This window comes from Antennarius striatus, chromosome 7, assembly GCF_040054535.1.
Source record: "Antennarius striatus isolate MH-2024 chromosome 7, ASM4005453v1, whole genome shotgun sequence".
NCBI classification, from domain to species: Eukaryota; Metazoa; Chordata; class Actinopteri; order Lophiiformes; family Antennariidae; genus Antennarius; species Antennarius striatus.
In genome coordinates, this window is record NC_090782.1 from 8,581,126 (window position 1) to 8,605,000 (window position 23,875).

General features: G+C 39.0%; 1 protein-coding gene across 2 annotated transcripts in view; it reads left to right on the forward strand.

The window, feature by feature from the left end:
* Positions 1-5,779: 5,779 nt before the first annotated feature.
* The window catches only part of negr1 (neuronal growth regulator 1), a 151,516-nt gene continuing 133,420 nt past the window's right edge, over positions 5,780-23,875 (forward strand). For both annotated transcript variants that reach the window (XM_068320365.1, XM_068320367.1), the window contains exon 1: positions 5,780-6,091. In XM_068320365.1, the coding sequence (XP_068176466.1) occupies positions 5,922-6,091 (170 nt within the window). In that variant the 5' untranslated portion in view covers positions 5,780-5,921. The remainder of the gene's footprint in view (positions 6,092-23,875) is intronic.

Sequence of the window (23,875 nt, forward strand, 5' to 3'; positions counted from 1 at the left end):
GTAGCATCACACACACAAAGAACTGCTGTTATGCTATAATAAATCCAGCAAGACAGAATGAATAAAAATATATGTTGACCAAAGAGTACTCAACTGCTGCACAGTAGGCATGCATCACAATGATGACAAAACTCAGTGACTTCAGTCAATAAAAAAGACATTTATGATTTTCTTCACTTCCACAAAGAGTGAAGGACATTAAAAAAGAGTTGTAACTTCAGGCCATTTGTAGAGATGAAGACAGTAAACTGTGGGGCCTGACAGTGTCTTTCTCTGGGAAACACACTCATCACCCAGTAGTTTAGTTTATGATGTACTGCATAAATTAAATATCTGCCAATGGTGCCGAAATTTAAGAGCAGATTATATAAATATAGCAGCATAACTGAAGGCTTATTACTGTCCAGATACAGTAGTATGAAAACGTTTTCCAGGTTTCCCGTTATAAATCACTGGTGGTTTGGATCAACAATTTCAGTTCAATATATCATATAGCAGATGAACACAGTGTTGTTTAAGAAGTGAAATGACAAACACAAAATACTTTTTTAAATAAGATAAGAGTTCTGATACTAGGATAAATTTAGTTATGCTGCATGGACACAAGAAAAATAGTGACGAATGTTGAAAATATATTACCTGTAGCTTAATTATTAGGGCATTATATATATCTGGTTCCAGTCACTTCCATGGACACAGACTGGAAATAAACTTTTTTAACCAAGCATGCTTCTGAAATAAGAAGCATTTCAGTCAGATTTAGGTGTATGAAAGGTTTCATCTAGTCCATCATAGATAAACCTGGAGATCAATCACCAATCAAGAGACCTTAGAAACATGACCAGTTAATACTACAGGGAATAAAAATCAATCATCCAAAAATCAATCAAAAATCTGATAGATGTACTGTATAATACAATCAACCACACTTTCCTATGTAACTAACCCATGTTCATTTTTTTTTGTCTTGTCGTCTGTGTTGTTATGAAAAGGGGTTAACCCAAACGATCAATCGGCGTTCTCTCTGGTTCTTTCATGACAAAGTGCACACTAATCAGACCGCTCAGATGGAGTGTGCACCTTGCATTTTGATGACACTCCAAAATGAAAGTGTCTGCATTCCTGTACTTATGTGGTGCATGATTTTTTTCCCCCCTAATCCTTAAGTAATCACCACCCAATTTATTAACTACCGTCAAGTCTCTGTAGAACTACGCAGACTCTTTTGGACTTTCTTTTTTAAGTTGCACTGGGAACCAATTGTAAACAGCACTTTGTTAGTGTTGAAATTACAAATATGAGTATGAATTATGGTGTTGTATTCTCGTAACACACTTGGCTTTTCATGATTTGAAAATTAATCAGTTTAATGTTTCAATGGTTTTATCGGTGGCTTCATCCACAGTTGGTTTCCAGAGTCTCATTAATATGTAGCCTGAAGCATACTTTATACACCATGGACGACTCTGTATCCAGACAACTGGGCACTCGACTGTTTCAGACAGCTGCTCCACATTTAAATGATGAGAATTAACAAAAAACTACACCATGTCCTATGATATGTCAGTGATCTCTCAGTGCTGTCTATTCTCTATATATTTTGTGACAAGATGAACTTTTCACACTCTCCTTCCATTAGTTTTGTCTTGATGTGTAAACAACACTCTTGTGGCTAAAAGATCACTTCTGCGCTATATTTAATGACTCAAGAGAACTTTTTGAACCATTCGCCTCTATGAAACGTGGTATGTAGGTGTTGTCTGACAGCACGAATCAGTCATGACTCATGAGTGCTGTGGGATTTGTCCTAAAAAGGCAGTGGTGGAAAAGCAAGGCAAGGAACAGTTCTAAATAAACCACTGCTGCAGGGTTACATACATCAAACTGTTGTTCATTCAAAATTTATTCTGTCCACTTTATCTATGTTGTGGATCTATTCTTTGACATTAAGATACAGTTTGAGAAATGAAGCACATTTTTCTCTTCTCAAATAATTGGCAGCTGAAGATGTTTGGTTACAATTTGTATGTCCTGTATAGTAAGTAAGAAAAAAGGGCTTACACACAAAGGGCTTATTTGTGTCACATTTTTTAAAACCTGTGTGAAGTTGGGTGTCCACTCTGAGCCCAAAAAAAATGTTGCTTTATTTCTCTCACCCAATATATGAATACACGGTCTGTGATGTAGCTTCAAAGCTCTGCATGTGCTCTCACTGTATAATTTGATTGTTGAGCCATGACCTGACTGTTGGCACTGATCATGTAAAACAGGCCAGTTGGCCTCTGTGGAATCGAGTAGTGGTTATATGCTGTGGCACTTTGTAGAGTCACAAGTAGAATAGGGAGTTTAGGGAATCAGCAAATGGTTCTGATCACACAGTTAGTTTGTCATCAAACAACTGATGATTCAGATCGGTCAGAAATTCAGTTGCAGCTGATCAATTTTCACAGCCCCCCGTACACAGAACAAGTGATCAGATCAAACTGAAATTCCCAAAGGCCTGGGGTACAGAAAAAAGGGGAGTGGTTCTACTTTTTGATCCAACTTTTTTCAGCAGAGAAGTACTTTCAGCAAAGTTATAATTCACCACACTCTGTCCTGCCACAGGTAAATTTTTAACTTTGACACCTTTCATTCTTTTTTATTGAAGTAAGAATGTGTTGCATTACTGTGAGGTGAGTTTATGTGTTTGCTTCATGTGAACATGGCCTCACTGGAGTCTAATCGCCTTTATTAACAGGCACATCGGTGCAAGAAGGAAGTCACTACACTGAAACTTCATGACCACAGGTAATTGCTGACAAGAAGTAATAAAATACTTTCAAAACACATTAAACTTCTTTAAATAAATCTTTGAATCAAACATGGTATGTGTTTGGTTGAAATCTAGAAAAGCAGAAGTTGTGCAACTAAAAGTGTTGGTTTTCTGTTTTGAGCCAAGGGGATGTCAAAGAAAATCTGGATGAATAATTCATGTATATAGGGATATTACTGACACTACATAAATGAATACATTAGTGAATTACATTCTCAACCAGTAATTCCAATTTCATGTTGGAAAAAAAATCCTAAAAGTATAGAGGCTGTTCCGCAGCAGAGGTTTCTAATTATTTTAATAATTAAAATAAAATCTTGGGATATTTTAAATATACAAATAAATGATCCTTTGAATGTAAGATAAAATTGATTCAAGGATCTTTCAAATGTCCCATAAATCCAGTATGTAGGAATGCATTTAACTGCTCAGCATGAGCATCATGGAGTTTGTTGTAATCAGTTGGCACATTCCCCCTTCAAGAAGTCCATTTTCATCATAACTAAAAATAACAAAAACAAAAAACAAAATGACTTGTATAAAAAAAGAAATTCATGTTCTTTCAACATTATGGATTACACATCTTAAATGAATAAAATAAAATGAGGTTCGTATCACGTGTAAACACAATGACAACATGTAATATGACAACAGAAAACCAATTAATGCTCTTTACAAAGATCATCATTCACTCAGAACAGTTAAAATAAAGTTGCATATGCTTCAGTGGTTTTTGTCACATTGTTAGCATACTATTAAGGTAATTATCACAGTTTTATTGCTGCAGATTGTCTTCACAGTTACTAAAACTGACGCATTGATGAGGGTATTCTTCTTCTGGGTTTATGCTTCAGTTTTGAAGATGCTGACAACAATGCACAGAAATATATATCTAACCTTGTGGGGACGTATGTCTTGCTGAGAAAAATGCTGAATTTTTAATGTGTTACATCATTTACTTCCAGCTGATTTTAAGCATGGATTTCACCCTGCCTTATGAAAACTCTGAAAAGCCCGAGATATTTATTTCTCAAAATGATAAAAAATAAAAACAAAAAGGATTGTGATGTTGTGATAGGGCATCATTTTATCTTATCATCTTATTGATAATGCTTGAAGTGCTTATGAGTTGAATATTAGAGGAGGTCACTCCTCTCCCAATTCTGCACAGTGCACTAACGCTAACTTTAGTCACAGTAATTACAGTTTTCATGCATGGTAAGGTTCATTTTCTGAGGTTTCTTAAAAAGCTCAGAGAAAAGAAAGGAAAATCAGCACTGTGAAAGACAAGATAAGGATGGGAAACGAAATGTCTTACTGTTTCAGGCCCAAACAACTCTGTCTCAAAACCAGATTACAGCTATTGGTATTGCTATTGTCATATCGATTAACTGTAGAGGGAGCTTCAGTTATGCAAATTACAACTGTTTGTTACGACGTGAACTTTTTACTCTCCCTTTTTTAATACTGCTTGTCACATCATTGGTAGCAGAATCATTCCCTACACTGGAGAAATCCACCAACAAAAGTAGCTTCCTGTTTTTCTGTCACAGCTAGGCTTGTAAATAGAAATGTGTCCCAAGTCTTACGCTTTCATATCACTGCAATAAACAGTGTATCCCCTCAGATAAATAATAACCAGAGATGGAAAGGCAACACACACGGAATCCAGAATGAATTTATGAAAAGGCAAGACTCCCATTCCTGGCTTAACCGAATAGCTTTGCAGCCGTATAAAGCTTGTTTCGCTCTAAAAACTGAACCTTTCAGGAGTTCACAACCATTTACTCTGTTTAATTTCAATGGAGCAGCTCCAGACAGTGAATCTTGATTATATCACAGACTGCAATCTTGGCTGTGGTGGTCGGTGAGATAAGGTTTTTAAGATATAATGAAACTATATTGATCTTCCCATGGAAATTAATAACAAGTTTACAGGTATAGGGAAAAGAATTCAGAGGAAAATAATATAGGATACTTTTTATATGAGATATAAAAACAAAATCCAGGGATTTGGATACATAACAAAAATAAATAAAACCCAAACAAACAAGAAAAAATAACAACAACACTGAAATGATGTCATGTAATTCAATTTATAAAGTAAAAAAGTTTAGGGGAGTAAAATGTAGAAGGACTGAAACAAACTTCTCTCCCTGTACGCGTCTCCTGTCCCTTTCTCTCTCGCTTCTTCAAGTGTGTGTGTGTGTGTGTGTGTGTGTGTGTGGGGGGGGGGGGGGCGGACTTGTGCGTGTTTACAAGCGCGTCCAGACTCCTCTACACAACATTCAAAACCATACATAGGTGCAAATAAGTAAACTTGTGTCCATAATACAATTACAGATGTATAGATGAATAACTATACTATTCGCTTTAAACAGAGTTAATAACAATTATTTTCATTAATGCAAAGTGTTCGAAATATTCTCCGGATTTGTCAATGTTTATACCAAGCACAAGAAAGTGAAGTATATTACACAATCTCCTTTTCTCGAGAGTCTGAAAACAACTTTTTTCCCGGTTATACTTGTATGTGCAAACTGCTTTAATCACCAATCGATTATCTAAGACGAAGGGAAACATGTTTGTTGATGTTGCTGTTCAGTGTTGTTCTTTTCTTGTGAGATGCACACGCGTCACCATTAGTGAGCTCCGTTCCAAACGCTGTTGTTCATGTCCTTGTGAGGCGGGTTAATCTGCGGGCGAAATTTGTAATTTCTCGTGGGTTTTATCAATACCAAATCGATATCTACCAGGTTTATTGCTCCATCGCGAGCCATTGGGAACGTGTTGCCCGGGAAACGGCCGCATGGCAACAGGATCAGAGCCTGGGGGTTGTCTGCTTCTAGGTCTGCTCCCATTTTACATCGCATTTCCTCACTAGATGGTGTGCAAGCCACTGGAGAGTACAGCTCCCCGCACAGTGAGCTCTACATCCAGCACAGCAAATCTGGGAAACTATACGGCATTTCTTTGTGGGGATCCGAGGAGGACAAGTGCGTTCATAAAACATCGTTCGCGTCAAGGTTCATTTCTTTTTAATTCTCCCTTTTTTTTTTTAGCAACGAGAAGACTTCAGGAAAAGCGGCAGCAGAATACAGCTGTGATGGACATAATGATTGCGGTGCAGGATGCTTGTGTCTCCGGTCAATGGCTTACTGCGATAATTCTCAGTCTGTGCTGCTTTCTGCCGTCCTGTTTGCCCGCCGGACAAACCGTGGACTATTCCACGGTGGAAAGTGTGGTCAGCAGACAAGGCGACACGACTCTACTGAGGTAAAAACAAACAAACAAACAAACAAACAAACAAGCTAACGCAACTTCACTTTCTCCTTGTGACTCCGTCGGAGTTCTCGGAGCTAACATGCTCGACCTGACCGTGTCTGCGCACCGCTTTGTCACCTCAAAGATGGCTTTTTAACTACTTTTAAAGACGGAATCATCTCACGGCGTTTGCGATAATTACACAATAGGCTGTTTTCCCTCCCATCCCGTCCTGGTTGTCGCCTGCCTGGCTGGGGGTGGTGGGTGGGAGGGGGGCACTCTGGATGCTGCCCTCGCCAAGTGTATTCCAGGCTAATGGAAAAGTTTTCTGTGGTGCTTCACTGGGCTTGATTGTTATTTGATTTTACAGTTTCTCTCTGACGCTTAAATCGGCCGAACATTGGCACACATCCCTGTCATGCATGTCTTTTGAATATAATATCACAACGCTTGTTGGATTACACGGTTTCAAGCGAAATAGAGCTCGCCGTACGGCGCGGAGGAGGCTAACGCTGCTGCGTTCGCTGCTGTTCGGACAGGTTTTGCTGAATGTGCATCGTGATGTCGCAGTTCCAAAACGAGTGTTTTCTTTTTTTTTTTTTTTGTGGCCGCTGTTGATCAGAATGGAGTTAGGAGCAATGACGCGCTCCCTCCCGCGCCATCCTCCACCATCCTCTATCCTTTTCCACCATCCTCCCCCCATCACGTACACTAGAATGCATGCTGCACTGGTAGCTGCTCGTTAAACACTACATGAACTGGTACGGGCGTGGTTTGGTCCAAGAAGGACTTCATAATAACGGGATCATTTTCCACATATGGGAACAAAATTATGAAAGAGTTCGGGTTGATAAGTACGAATAATATAATGAAAAAAAAAATCTCGATATTTTTTTTGCATGTACATTCATGTATTCATTATTTAAAGTTTCACCATACAACTCCTACTGTTTTATTTTTTTACTGGATTTACTTTAAAAAACAAAACAAAAAACAGGCTGCTTATCTAATTTCTCCAAAGAAATGTGAAACTGGTTGGTTCACACAATTATCTGGTGCAAATTCTTTGGAGGTTTGTGATAATATCTTGTTTTACCAATATCAAATATCTGCTCTGATGGCTGTGAGGAAAGGCCGAGGGGGGAAGCCTGCTCCATTTCAATATGAATCCTCTGGATGTTGACTCCAGGAGATGCTAAGTGTGGACCTGCATACAGAACAGCTAACTGCATAAGTTTCCACTCAGCCTGGCTTTTAGTCATGTTGTCTCATACTCAAATGCTTAAGAGCTTAATTGCTTCTGGTATCATCAGTGACATTATAGGAAACGAGTGTCCTGCTATGAGGATCATTAAAACATTGTGCCAATCATAGTCTTTCTGTAGTTCCAGATAAGGGGTACTGTTTTTACTGTGTTCCCTCAATGTCCAAGGGCTGTCCCGTCAAAGAGACGTCTTTTTAGAAGTCTAATTCCCTGGTGTCCATCTGGGTCGGCTGTGTGCACCGGCAGGAGTTTTGCTTGGATCCTCATGATTTATTGGACCAAAGATAATCCCCTTGCTATGAAGCAACTCAATAAACAAGTTGCCTCCCACCCCATGAATGAGACACCACTCTCCATCATTGGATCATCACCTCAGTAAATGCCATCTAGAAATCCATTTAATGGATGCAACACATTTTCAAGAAGCTTTCATTGTCAAATTCTTAAAGTCAACTAAGAGGCTGTTGAACTGCTCAATGCTTTTTTTTTTCATGCAACTCAATTCCAGCTTTGTCAAATTATCTTGCTGCTATGCTTTCATGTTGGCCCAAAACATGAAACATTCAAATGACTCATTTGCTTCTCATTGCTGACAACTGATGTCATCAAAGTTAAATGGTAGAAGCGTATGTTGTCCAGTCATTTTTGTAACCACAAGGAACCTGTCATTTTCCCTCTTTTCTTTGTTTTCACTGATACTGAGAGCCCGGCATCAAAGCATGAACCATTAAGAGCTCAGTGCAGACAACAGTGCCTGTTTGTTCGCTTTCTCCATTGACAAGACCCCTGACTATCAGAGGGAAATTCTGTTCTGCCCCAGAGCTATCTATTCTGAAAAATGTGAGTATTCTCAATTACTGACAAACCTAGAAGCAGGCAATTAGTCATTGCCTCTCGATTATGGAGTAGCTCCTGAGAGGTGGGTTTGCTGTCACATGTTTATTTCCTCCTCCTTTTCAATTATTGGCAATGCATTACTGCTGCATTGCCAATAATTGATTACATAAAACCTTCAGCATTTTCAGCCACTAACAAAGTGCCCCTTATATTGGAGGAGTTCTCATTCTGGTATAGTGTATTACATGAGTGCATTCAAGGTAGGTGAATATGCTACATTTTTCTATATAGGGACTTCCATAGAAGGGTATTGTTTTTGAGGAGCGAGCCATCCCTTTCCTCCCTATCCATTCACAGTTCCATGTCGTCTGGATTCGGTTGAACGAACCCTGTCTCTTCGCAGTAAATGACTCACATAGCTATGAATTTAAGAGGGACAGCCAGATGAAAAGACAGCTTCCTATGCTGTCAGGAAACACATGGTATCAGTAGCAGCCTCTTCCACATGGATAAGCAGCAGTATTCAGCAGCAGAGAGCATGTGTCTAGAAATCTAGTTGCAGCTGAAGGTATTTGCAATATGTAGCACTATTCAGACATACATCTGTCTTTCTAGTTTGGTTCTTTGTGCTACAGTGAGTTTTACCGTTTTGGTGAAATCCATATAGTATGTAATGTAATGTAACTGAGAGGCAAAATATTACAATACACTTGTGCTTTATAATCTACATTTTATATTCTTCAAAGGCAGAAAATACCATGCAAATAAATTGGAACTACTGAAGGCAGTACCACCAGGAATAAGACAGTGATGCTATTACATTTGTTTCTTGGTTTGACAGTTGGCCCTCATCCAAAAAAATAAGGCCTGCTCCAAAGACCTTAGTTTCTCTAATGGTGTAAAATTGACCTGTCACTAGTTTGAAAGTCTGGTATTCGTATAAATCTAAAATCATTGTCTCATGTCAACAGAGCAGTTGATGAAAATCTTTTCTGTCCATACACGGTTGAGCTGAGCTATTTTTTCTGACGAAATCCAGGACAGAAAAGATGCCATGTATCATTTTGCTCAGTAGTGCTATTATTGTGGCTCTGAAAGGTCCTGACATTTACTATAAGTATAAGCGACAACACCCGGTTAAAATGGCCAGGGGTCCCTACCCCAGTGAATGTGCTTGTGGGATAGAACAGAGGAATGAGGGTCCGAAATTCAGAAGACACAATTCGAAAAAATAATTGTTGACCTTAACACAGATCCCTTCAATGACTATGACCATCTCTTATTTCTGTATAAGGCTACAGTCATTTCCACTGAAAAGCATCATCCCTAGATATGGATCAGCCATCACTAGTGCTGAACACTGGCTGTATGTTCATGATATTGTGTCCTAAAACCTGTTTTACCACTTGTCACGCATCTGTGGCCACATGTGACACATCACTGTTAATTAAATGCTAAAATTATTCCCCTTGTTTCCTGGACTTTGTGTTTGGTGTCATCAGTGTTGCTCTTTTTTAGCGTCCTTATGCTCACCCTGGTCTCTTCGAAACAAGGCTCAAGTGTTTGGCAAGTCATTTGACCTCATTTTTTGATGAGTGAATAGACTCTATCATGATACAACACAATGGTTATGGGGGAGGGGATTTTGTTTGAGAGCAGCATCCACATGGATCCATCCAGGCACTCATATATCTAACTGAGAAATTCATTCTGTCTTATGTCAAAAGTCTGACCTTGCCTTTTAAAGAGAAGAAAGTAGGAATATTGCTAGCATGGAAGTCTCTTTCCTGTTGCCAAGAGAAACCAAATGTACTGAATATGTAATAGATGTGTTTTTGTGAAAGTGGAAATCAGCCAACAAGGTGACATGCTAGAACAGTGGCTACAAGGGCTTTCATTACCACTGCCTCCTTTAAGGCCTACGGTTAACCCTCCTCCACAGAGTCCACTCCCGACTCAGAGACTGGAGATTTCATTTAAAATGTAATTTTATGGAAAGAGCCTAATTTCTTTTAGATGAGAACACATAAAATAGTAATCTACCAATGGAAATATATCAATGCTTTTTACAGTCAATAAGTTTACAATCAATCTACAATGATACAGATCAGGTATGAAAATGTATTTTTTATTATCCATCTATATGCAAAATCATCTTGACATACAACAGATGCACAGAATATCTAACTTAAGCCAAATTAATCAACACATTTTATTTTGCTTTTTTCATTACATCTTCCAGCAGGGTCCAAAATTAACTTTTTTGTCAGCCCGCCAGTGGCTGACAATGCTTGGCTTAACACACACGAATCTTGGAACCATTTCATCCTGATTTGCTGTTCCCAACAATGCAGTAGAATCTGTTCTGAAATCTTGGCTGCTATTTACGTTAAAATGTGAGGCATTTATCTTACACCTCCTGATCTTCTCTGAAATGCATCGGTGCTGCTTTGTTTAATACCAAGCATGTTTGATATTTGTGGTTTAAAGTCTGAATGATCATCAGTACTTCCTGACTTCCTTTCTTCCATTCCTGAGCACTTAACATGAAATTTACATACAGTAATCCTTGTGCATTCGCGCTTCAAGATCCCTGGCTTGGCCTCATTGCGGATTTTTAGTAGGTAGTCACATGATACCGTACGCGCATTCTATTGGCTGACATCATCTGGAAGGGCGCTGCGTTGCGAGACTCACGTAACTCAGCGCACTTCCGTGTATTAAAGAACACTTAAAATCTCTTTAAACAGTCTATAAGTGTGGGAAAAGATAATACAGAGAGACGGTGGTTTACTGTCAGTATGGGAGGGCTCTTAAACGTTTAAATTACCGTAAATAATAAAATAAATAGTTTGTCCCAATATTGCAGCATTTCGTTATTTGCAGGTGCTCTTGGAAAGCATTAACCGCAAGTAACAAGGGATCACTATACTGTTTCCTGAAGAAACAGTACAGTCATTAGTTGTAGATGTGTACAAATTTGATGTTTGGTAGGGAAACAGTCCATTCAATGCATGGAACACATCCATGCTTGGATTTCTGTTGTCTGATTATTAGAGATTATTTATAGGCTTGAATACTTGTGATATCTACAGATAACATTTCATCAATTAAGTGCAAAATACATATGCAGAAAATACAAAAGCATTAAAAACAGCTGTGGTTGGATTTCAAATTCATGTTTAGAAAAATGGGAATGCACACAAGGTTGACTTTAGCTAGTTAACATGATTTGATTCATCACTGGACATTAACATCAGCAAAAAGCCAAATGTTTTGCCATCAATTTGACTACATTTTGTCTTTGAGCCTCGCTGTAGACTCAGATGTTTTGATCAACATGTACTCCTTGACTGAGTACTTTTGTCCAACGGTGTTTGCTGAGTTGTATCTCAGAGTTCTGCTCTGCAGGAATGGGCCAATGATGGGCATGGAGTGTTGTGCGCACTTCAACAGCTGGAGATGAAGTGCAACATCTTCTCCTTAAAAAAAAAGAAAAATCTCACTGACCTGCTCAGAAAGATCTCCGTTTACAGTGTGGTATTAGTACTGCATATTTCACTTTTTTTATTTGTTTAACAGCATAAAACAAACAGTGTATTTACTTTTTCACACAGATTTTATTATCAGACTCACATCATGAGAGCTACTTCCCCTTGTGTGCCCCTATGTATGATAGAGGGTGGCTGGTTTGTTGTGGACAATGATTCGATCCTGCTGTGTGAGTACAGCACATTACCACAGAGAAACAAAAGTACTTTAAGCTATCAGGGCTCTGAGTTTACTTTAGTCAGTTGAAGTATGGCTGGATAAGTAGAGAAATTCATAAAAGGTTAAACTCTTTTTGCTGTCACAGAAATTAAACAAAATTCCCTCTTCATGCAACATTTCCACGGTGTCTTCCTTTAGCTTTCATCACAGTTATGAGAAACAAGAGTGTGCAAACCACAGATCCTGTTTAATCACAAGCTCTGAGGACATTTGAGTTACATCCTATGATTAACTGCCAGCACTTGCATCTGAATAGTGGGGCTAACATGAATTAAAAGCCAAAATTGCATTTGCATTTGCACTATAAATTCACAATTATAGTCGTCATTTGTCAGGTAAGCCAATTTATTGCACTTTCTAAAAATTAAGGGTTTCTATTTGTAATACAGTTCAATTAGCACCAAATTGATTGAGTGTTCTGGTAAATTACAGCCTAAATGGAAATGCTTTCTCAAGGTAAATCCTTCAAGGGAAATAGATGCAATGCTACATTTTAAAGCCTTTTCCTAACATTATTATAATCACTACAATTCCAGGAATAGGAGAAATGCTTTGGGGTGGAAAATGGAGCTTTTGGTCGTCAGTTGAGGGCATCCACCTCAATTCTCTAGGAATATGTCAGAGGAGAGTTTTGTGTTGTGAAAAAGCTAGAAGTGTCAAAATTATCAGAGAGAAACTAGAGGGGCAATATCAGGTCATATCTTGTGCAGTTTTAAAGCAAAGTGAAAGAGAATTTTACAGGAGAACTTAGCCACTGCATCAGGAGACTACTTTTCGCATTGTCAGAAATTTGTCTTGGAAAGGGCTGACACTACAAATTGAGCGTGTAATCTGTTCACTTGTTATTTACAAGTGTATTCATTACGTGGAAATATTTTCAATCAAATGTTGGGAGATTTTGCAGAGTGCTGAAGCAGATAGACGACATGTGCACTGATTTTCAATTGGCTGTTTCACAAATCATGCTTTTTCTGTGCATGTCTTCGTAGATATATAGCCGTTTTCTCAAGGAGATTACGTTTTCCATGATTAACTTGACAGCTGCAGAGTACATTTCTTTTACCTCTTATTTTTGAGCAGTCTTTTCTTCTCTAAATCATATGCCATTGCTTTCAGTCTTTCATCACAGACAGCTGAAATGATTCCTCAGAGCCTCTTCAATTAAAATCTTTAATCAATTAGTTATCATCTCTTTGTGCTTCATAATAGTTAGTTGTGCCGTTCTGACAACATTGCATAATCACATCCGTGCCTTCTCAGTTGGGCCTAGTTATGTACTGGCAAGTCTTGTTATGCCTCTCATGTCAGCAGGTTATAGACAAAACTCGCTGACATCAGTGAGTTTGAAGGCTGATTGATGGTGAAGCATACCAAACAGTGTAGTAAGCTTTTGGGAAATGAGAAAATTGCCTGCTCAGAAATCTCTGCAGTAGGCATAATCACACATACCTGAATTTTGCTCTGTTCAGTCAGAAGTTGGTCCTCTTATGTAATGACATGCAACTGACCCCAATGTCCTTATCTCAATTAATCTAAGCTGGAGTGTTTTAAGACTGTTTCTAATGAATGTTTGTGGCTGGATCATAATAAGGGGGGACTTTCTCTGAGCAGGGACTGGATGATCTTAAAGAGTGACCATGATTTGGGACCACCAGTAAACAGTTTCATCACATGGGAAAAAATAATAGCCTGAAGTGCTGACATCTGGTTATCTGGGGGATGACCTTCAGTGACTCAAATTATTTCAGAGGGGTTTCACCTCTTTTTGAGCCCGTTTTTCTGCCATTTAGTGACATTAAAGATTGGTTTTCCATTGGTCTTCACGTGTTTTTTTACACAAACATTTACATAGTTACAATTAAAGTTTGTAAGGTAACTGAACTAATGCATGAGAGGAATTATTAATTTGGATTCTTAAAGATGAAATGAATTTCAATTTTTTACTGGATGGGAAGAGTTCCTTTACTCAAAAAGTATTTGTCTTTCATGACTCATACATTTTAATTCACCAAGATTTGAATGAAATTTTAAAGAAATTGTCAGTGCTTTTAACTCCCAGTCAAAGAAAAGAAAGACATATTGTCATTATTCATTTGGCTTTATTTTGGCATGGCTAAAGACTTTTAATTGGTGTCGATCTGAGCCGGTTGTGAGTTTTATGCTTTCTTTCCCTCTCTTCCCTCTCTCTTGGTCCGTCTTTCTGTATAATGAGTATGTGGATTTCAGACTGCTATAAATGTTTATTGGAGCCGAGTAATTGGATAGTCTGCATTGGTAATTGTTAGTAAATGGAGAAAGACGCGATGGACCAAATCAATATCAGTCAGAATAATGCTACCTTTTCTTTCCAGTGGGGTCAGGAATTAAAGTAACAGAATTGTCATGCTGCACAGAGATGAATAAAATGTTCATCTGTGAGAATGTATTTGTAGTTATAGTATTTTTAAGATCTGGTACTGTTTTACCAGAATATGACACTAAAAAGCTTATAATGCAGTGATTGACAAAAGTCAGTCATGACAGATGCCTCCACTGGATATTTGATTTGCACATCCATGGCACTTTTTTCATATTTTATTCCACAGATGCCACAAATTGTTAACTACTATTGCAGTTTGTTCTACTGTAGTTGTTTAAGTCTCTAAAATGTCCTACAGTTTAATCATCTGTCATGAATTGCGGTGCTGAAAAGGCCCTTGTCCTGTATTGTTTAAATGAGTGTTTAGTAATATAACCGTTAATAGATTACAGTATAGTTCTGTTTTAGACCATAGGTCCTGGAAAAGGAAGATAATTCTGTCTCAGCGCAGAGGATAGCCTTGACATTAACACACTATCAAGCTTTGTCTCAGCCACACCATGGCTGACAGACTGTCTCTGACTCTCTGTTAACATTTAACAATGAATTCATCAACAGATTTAGGACTCTGACACTTAGTAGGATTCTAATTTGAGACTGCTTGGCTTACTTTAACTCTTCATAATTGGACCGTGATGTCTCCACACATCTCTGACACTCCCACTCTTGTTCCTTTGCATTTCTGTCCATTAATTGCATTCAAAGGTAAACAGCTAATTTAGTTGGGATCAGTTGCTCCTGGATAATGGACAAGCTGCCTGTCATTCTTGGTAAACACTATACTTTGTGTGGTTTTAGTATTTGACATTTTCTTATCAGTTTAGCTGTGTTCTGTTCTGTGTAATATCCATTAATATAGCAATTGAAGAATTGTTTTCAATCAAAGGTATCACAATAAATCTGATATTGGAAGATAAAAACAAGTACAGTCAAACTAAAGTTTGGTTGATTGCATGAGTTGCATAATGTTTATTAACTAAAGAACATAGTTTATTGGTCATAACATAGGGAAAACAAAGATGTGGGAGACAGGTCAAAAAACACAGATGTTAACAACCAGCGTCTGATCTACACTCGATGAATTGTTGGGCTAACACAGCCATGACACCAAGATTTAGTTGTGAAGTTAAAATTTGAAATGGGGCATGCAGTATTATGAAAAATCACACCTTTTTAGGTCTCTAAGTAGACATAGTGGTCTTGTGTAACCCGACAAACTCCTAGAATCTGGTAAACAAACGCTTCCTGCATCAATAGATATTTGGACTTTTAGTAATTCATGGCCCCGACCAAATCAAAATGATCGGATGTTATCTAGAGTGGTATTTGTGACGTCACAAATCCGCTCTGTGATTGGACAGAGTGATTGACGATATTGATTGGTTGACATTCCCAAGGGCGTGGCAATCCCTAAGGGGGGAGTTCGTTCAGGCTACGGTAGCATTGTGTGGTAATGTCCTAGCTCAGAGCTACACACTTAAAGTTCCTCACAAACTGTTGAACTCAGTTAGCATTTGGCTAACTAGTTGGGTTCACTTCAGTTATGTGTGTGAGTGCGCGGGTGTGTGTGTGCATGTGTGTGTGTGGTTCGTGATCAGGCTACGTAGCGGTGTGAGGTAATGACCTGAATCAGAGCTACACACTGAAAGTTCCTCACAAGTTGTTGAATTCAGTGAGCATTTGGCTAACTAGTTAGCAGTCAGGTATGTGAGTGAGTGTGTGTGTGTATGTGTGTGTGTGTGTGTGTGTGTGTGTGTGTGTGTGTGTGTGTTTGTGTGTGTGTGTGTGTGTGTGTGTGTGTCTGTCCGCCCGAGGCTATCCCCAGCATCTCAGTGAACACATAACCAGTTGCACATTAATTAATAACTCAGAACAATTATCTGTTTTTTGGTGAATGAAAGCAGCTTTAGCTCTTCTAAGTGATCAGAGAGCTGCGTTTATCCATACACACACACACACGCGCGCGTGCGAGAATTCAAGAGCCAAATTGGTTTTACCGGTAAAATCCCATTTTACATTAGTTTGTGTTAGCTTAGCTCCCATGTTAGCCACGATCTGTCATTGTCCATGACGATTTTCAGAAAACACATTTTTAACACCTCGGTGCACTGGCATCGTGCCCGGAGTGTCCCCCGCCTCACGCCCTATGCTGCCGACTCCACATGACCCGATGCGGTGGATATAGCGGTGGTAATCTGAAAATGACTGACTGACAATACATCACTGCTTTGAAGAGGGATGTAATAATCTCACTGGCCTGTCTAATCATGTTAACACAATGAGCCACAAGAGTGGAAAACACCAGAAGAATGAGACCGAAATACGTAGCAGCGAAGTTATTGAAAGATAAAATAGTTCCAGACTATGCCGATCGATCGATCTGTAATGCAGGTGTGTTCGAGTGGTGCAAGTAAACAAACTAAAGTGAACGCTCAGGGGACGGCAGTGTTGATTTGACCGCTCAGGGGGGTGGGGTGGGGTGGAGATAGGGAGCTGAGAGCTACGCCCCATTAAAACAGACTTTTTGAGAACGGAAGAGGATTTATCGGTATTCAATCGAAGATATTGAGGACCACGGATCACTTTGTGGCAAAACATTTCAAATGCAGTGTAGTTGGACATGTGAATGATATGAATTACAAAAAGCATGATATGGGACCTTTAATATAGTTAGATGCCAATCTATCAAAAAGAAACACATAATACTGTGTTTCACTGGGAAACACGTATGGGTTCTAGTTTGCTGAGATCTATGATCAATTAACATCAAGAGCAATGTGCTGGGTGAGCAAACAAGATCACATACCCTGAGCAAAACTTTAAAACATTACTTAATTCATCTTTTTCGGTACATAACAGTGATGTTCGTAAATGAGAAGCTTTTAGAAGTGAAAAAAGGGATAATATTTATCTCTAGAGATAATTTTACTGTATTCTTTAATGCCATCTAACTTAGCTCAGTTAGCTTTATAGAACATGAAATTAACTGTGTTCTCTGTAGTACAGTCTGAGTCTCTCCGTCCTCTTTATTGTAGGCAGCTAACATTATAAAAGGGGGAATTCCAGCTCCAAGCTAATTAGAATCCAGCTGTAGAGCTGCACATAAATTGAAATAGTAGCAGCGGTATATGCAGCTGCTATATCTATGACATTTTCAAATATCCATATCAGTTGTTGATTTGAACACACAATTTCGTCTCAGAAAACTGGGAGATACAGTCAGGTGCCAGAATACAGAATGTACCTGAGTCACACAATCAATTTCAAGCTCTTGTACTTTCTGCAATATTTATTAGTCAGTTAAGACAACTGACTTATCAAGATTGCAGAATGTTCAAGAGCTTGTACAGAAGCGCGTGGGCCTCATCTGTCTTTTGCAAACCTTAATCCAGACAGTCTGTTTGATTGCAAGACAATAGCCCCGGTGCATTCCTCTCTGCATTGTGTGAATGTCACTTTCATTTTAAAATATTTATACTTATTTGTAACAGAACAGTTGCTAATGCGTAGACCTTTTAAAGCCTGGTGAGGAAAATTCTGACATCTTTTTTCACGGCCACCTCAGGGCCATTCAACAAGTTCAAAAAAATCTTCAGTGCCGTGTTTGAGAGTACTGTTGCTGTTGTGCTCCATATCTGCCACCACGGGAAGAGTTTCTTATGAAAACAGGAGCTCGCTTCAGTTATATGTGCTGGCTCACTTAAGGTAATATGTTTTATTATGTCGTGTTAATGCTGATGCCAGTGTACCACAGCACAGACGTGCTGGGATGGGAAATGGTTCTTGACACAGTGCTTTAAAGAAATTACTGCTTTCTCACTGATTTTTGGATTGTTTTCCAATTTTTCCATCAGATGTGTTGACATGTAAAACAACCACCTGATCAACAACCGTGTTCTCCATGACAGGCCAGCATGGCCTTTCAAAAATGATTAAGTTTACGGTCCGTGTGCAAGCCATGGATATTTCTGATTTCCACTTTTTGGTGTACCCAGAGTATTTTCCTTTTAAAAAAAAAGAAGAAAGAAAAAGATTCACCTTGAGAAATGGAAGTGTATGTTTGATTCTAATGACTGGAGGTGAAAACAATCTTATGTATTGCTGTCATAAAAATATTTGCAGGTAGTGTAGAACAAGTCATTGTTTGAAAGATGATCTACAATTCCAATGTTAATGGAAAATAAAACAGGCTTCACAGCTCTTCTTTGTACATGACATATATTTGAAGGTGATACAGAGCTTTACAAGTCTTATTTGAATTTTCACCTTTTCTACAGCAGAATATACATGATACCAATACAGTGTGCCCTCATTCTTTGTGGATAGTGCATTCCAGGAACCACACGTGATTGAAGAATCCCCGATCGAGATCATGATCTATTTATCTTATTATTTAGGGTAATTTAAACATTTATGAACCCCCCCCATACTGATATTAAAACACCTTCTATCTGTATTACCTTTTCTCACACTCTTATCGACTGTTTGAAGCACTTTTGTGTCTCACAGAAGTCCGAGACTGACGGAATGGAGCGCACTTCCGGATGCCGTCAGCCAATAGAAAGAGTGTATGGTATCACCTGACTACCTGCCCAAAATCCGCGATGAGGTGGAGTTGCCAGGGTTGATGCATGAATGTGCGAGGGTGCGCTGTATAAATATGAAATATAAGAGTACCAAAGCACTTGCTTTGCAAATTTTAATGATGGAATACTTGACAGGTTACCATTTTATAAAACCCCCTGTTGGCTGTTGTATAAATAATGTTTCATCAAATTGTACAAAAGAAAAAGAAAATTGTCTCTGTAATAAACACCTTAATGTCAACCATAAAAATTAATCTCATGACCGAGAGTAAATACAACCTGACGCAACAATTTACAAGACTTTGAATGAAGGTTTGAGTATTAACAGTGTAGCATATGTTTTTGGTTGTTTATTGCGTAAAAGTTACAAGATGATCTAATCTTGAAAGAAAAGAGCAACGTGAAGGACGAAGGATCAGATTCATTCCTCAATCAGCATGGGTTGTCTAGTTTTTCCTATGGTTAACATGAGCATGTCACACATGCTACTGTACAACAGAAAAGAAGATACAAGTGACAGAAGTATAAATTTTACCTCAAAGCACCTGACGCTGGTCCAACCAAGAGGGCAGAGCACAAAACAAATCCATTTTGTAAAGGGTTGGAAAAGAGAGCTACCAGCTGTTTGTAGCCAGTTAGCGTCAGAGTCTTTTGTGCTTGGGTAGGGAAGCTATAAGCTAACAAAGCAAAATGTTTATAGTGGTGGTAAACACACAGGAATACTGTCCAGTATGATACTTCACAAATTTAATGGTAAATGAATGTGCTTTAGCTGGCTATAGTTGTCTGGATCCTCAGTGGTCCATGTTTATGAAATAATAATTATGTTTCCTGGAAAATATAAAATGTGGCAGTAGCAAACCAATCAGATTGTGAAAAGACAGACCTCAAACATATTGTATTGAAAATCACAGCTACATTTGCAAAATGAATTATTTCAGCACAGTGATAGTGTGGTCTCGCAAAAAACGTAAGTAATGGCATATGTCAAGATTTTACAGTGCAATAATCCAAAATATAAATGGACAATATATTGATAGTTAGATGACAGTTTCATGAATGGCCGTGATGTCATGTTGAGCAAGGCAGCAATTCCCATCACTTACAGAGAATTGCTGGCCCATCTCCAGGCAGTATGTATTTATGAGAGTCCATATGCTCTAATTCAGACATATTTAGAAAAGAAAAAATGCTTCTCTGAGTAAAATCAATGGTATGTATAGTAGATATGAAGAAGGAGAGGAGGAAAGTGTGTTCGCAGGAAGAGAGAGAAGAGGAACGCCAGGAGTATAGGACTGAGAGGAGGGACGTTGAATGTTGGAACTATGACATGAAAAGGTAGAGTTGATTGACATGATGCAGAGGAGGAAGGTGGGCATACTGTGTGTCCAGGAGACCAAGTGGAAAGGTAGCAAGGCTAGAAGTTTAGGACCAGGATTCAAGTTGTTCTATCATGGTGTAGATAGGAAGAGAAATGGAGTAGGAGTTATCTTGAAGGAGGAGTTTGTTAGGAGTGTCCTGGAGGTAAAAAGAGTGGCAGGTAGAGTGATGAGCCTGAAGCTAGAAATCGAAGGTGTGATGTTCAATGTTGTTAGTGGGTATACTCCACAGGTAGGATGTGAGCTGGTGGAGAAGGATAAATTCCTGTTTGACTTTGATGAAGTGATGCAGAGCATACCTAGAAGTGAGAGGGTTGTCATTGGTGCAGAAGTCAATGGACAGGAGACAGAGGTGATGAGGAGGTGATGGGCAGGTTTGGTATCCAGGAGAGGAACGCAGAAAGATGGTGGTTGACTTTGCAAAACGGATGGAAATGGCTATGGTGAATACTTTCTTCCAGAAGAGGCAGGGACATAGGGTGAACTATAAGAGTGGAGAGGAGCACACAGGTAGACTACATCTTGTGTAGATGGAGTAATCTGAAGGAGATCAGTGACTGCAACGTAGTGGTAGGCGAGAGTGTAGCCAAACGGCATAGGATGATGGTGTGTAGGATGACTCTGGTGGTGAGGACGATAAAGAGGCCAATGGCAGAGCAGAGGACGAAATGGTGGAACCTGAAAAAGGAAGAGTGTTGCATGACTCTCAGGAATGACTTAAGACAGGGTCTGGGTGGTCAGAAGGTGCTTCCAGATGACTGGACAACTACGGCTACTGTGATCAGGGAGACTGGTAGGAGAGTGCTTGGTTTGTCATCTGGAAGGAAAATAGATAATACAACCATATAAGGTAATGGTGAATTCTTCACAGCAGCAATGTGACGCTACAGGAGTGGCTGAAGTACAGTGCAATTTTTTATCTCATCCATTTCATTTACATTTTACTCTTTCTTATGGACACTTGTCTGTTCCTCCAAATTGACTAATTTTCTCCAGTAGTCGGCTAGAATGTGCACCTCCAGTGCTGCTTTTACTGACTTAATTATTCCACAGATGGATATATTTTTTGATCTCACTTTTAATAATTGGGGGATACTGTATATAGCTGCATGAATAATTCATGCAAGCATTTCTTTGGAGAGATTAAAAACAGAAGAAGAATAATGCTGTAAGCTTACATAAATGGTTTAAGAAACAGCTTAGCAACTAGTATGGCAAGTCAGATACCTAAAGTTCCAAGTTTATCCTCAGACAAGCTTTCTTAGAAGCTAGACGGAAACTAAATTCAAAGGCTTCTGTCCGTATCGTCTCCACCCCTCCTTGATCTAAATTCTTATCATTTTCTCCTGGATGTGACACGCTGAAGCCTCTCCTGGTTTACTCTGCCACTGAGGAAGTGACAGGTCCAAATTATACAGTCTGGGGGCCCAGAGACACTTTAACATGAACAATTAAATAGGGATAAAAGCGGCACATAAAAGGAGACTAACGGAAAAAACGGAAAGAGAGAAAATTAAACAGAAATGGGTTTGAAAAAAACAACAACAACATTTTTGTTGGGTTTGCTAATAAAGCAGCCAAGAGATTGAGTGTGCGGTAAGCAAGATGACAGTAATGGCTATTTCGACTTTTTTCCACACCATAATCAGATTTAGTGGCACATCATGTATATTTATTCAGAAAGCTTTTTTTTTACATAATGTTCTCATCAATTGGACAGATCAGTCATGCTTCAGCGCGCCAACAATTTTCAACCCATAATCCAAACCTTTGTCCTTCATTGAAACCCAGAGAACATACTGCTAGCTGTTCAGAGATGTCTTCCCAGCCATATGGTTGCAAGTATAGTAATTGCCTTTGCCTGCATTACAGGACATGAATTCATGATCTGAACATGTTTAACTGTTTGGCAAATCTTTCTAAAGGACACTGGCCTTCTGTTTATATGCTGTAACCCTCTAAGCCCTAAAATAGATTAATGATCCCGAAATTGTCAGTTCATACACAAGCGCAGAGGATACTGCTGATGTGTCCTTGAGCGGCGCACTTAATCTAAATTGTGTCAGTTAATATCCATCTTCATAAATGCATTATACACATACCATAAGTTATGTAAGTCACCCTCGAAGTCAGGAGAAACAAACAGTGCAAGCTCTAGGTAGCACCTAGGACCACAACATAATCCTGAGGAATATCAAGTGGCTTTTGTAACTATGCATTCCTTTGTCTTTGCTTGGAGTCCTTTTCATAATGTATGCTGCCCATACGCAGAGGCTCCCTTATGCAGGATACTATATATACTGTAGTTATACTGCTCTGAACAGGTACTTATAGGTTCTCATTTTCCATCAGTATTTAAGGATATTGGCGGCCACCCTTGTGTCAGATGTGCTCTACACAGTAACCAAAAACATTGCCATTCTACAGGGCTTGAGGTCAGTGCTTCATCAACAATATAGCTTCTCTGAGTTGGTGTTTTGCTCAGACCTGGACCCCACATATCCTGGGAAGAGAGTTTGTAGTGTTGCCCAATTAGTGCTGAAAAGTGTAGCAGTGCGTCAGCAGAGAAGGCGTGTCATTAATCATCACTCCAGCTCCCGGCTTGTTCCAGCCCTTTTCTCTATCTGACAGAAAGAGAAAAGAGAGAGGAGAATGACAGTGGCCAGCCAGCTCCAGGAATGACAAGATGCCGCACTGGAAGTTAGCGCGTTAAAGCTCCAGGCAATTACTGTAGTCCTTTTGATCAGTGTTATTTGTATGCAGTTATTTCAAGGACGTCTCATAATACTTTGTACTTCTCTTACTCTCAACTAATCTAACGAGAAGAGCAATCCGTTAAGAGCCTTTTAAAAAGCACATGAATCAGTCATATATATTACCTGTACCAAGGAAGCCGTGGTTTCGTCTTTGTTGGCAGGTTACTAACATGGGTACAAACACATTATAATTCTTTGGGTGGGGGGTGGGGGTGGGGGTGTGAATATGTCATGCCAAAATTCTACGGCCAGGTTTTCATGGTCAGTGAGGCAGAGAATATTATGAGCGGCAAACTAATTATTTACTATGTGAATCACAAATTGAAGACACAAATTAGAAAGCACGTTTGATTAAAAAAAGAAAACATTCCAGTTCAGGTTTTAACTTAAGCGTGCACCTATATTTGTGTGACATATTTCTACTGATTATTTTGTCAGTGGAAATTGATGGACCTGGGGACAGGTGCAGGATGCAGTGCGTGTGTGTTCGTGGGTGTGTTATTGATTTCCATTACCAATCCCTTTGACTATGCAATATCATGCATCCTGACCTCTGACAAATATTATACTATCAATCTGTCAAATGTTTGCACTGCCTACCTAACCTCTTGTGTCAGCCATGTACAAACTAACTGCTCCTGCTTGGTATTTGCTCCTTCTTAGTAAGAAAATGGCTCAGATATTTGTAATGCCTCCAGAAATGGGTAGTTTTCGTATGGAGGGCCTAGTGATATTGTTGAAAGTCCATCATATGAAATGCCTTTCGTTTCACAAGCCTTGTCATTGGATTGTCACTCTCAACAGTGTCAGCAGCAGCTAATCAACCCTAAAAAAATTTTGAATA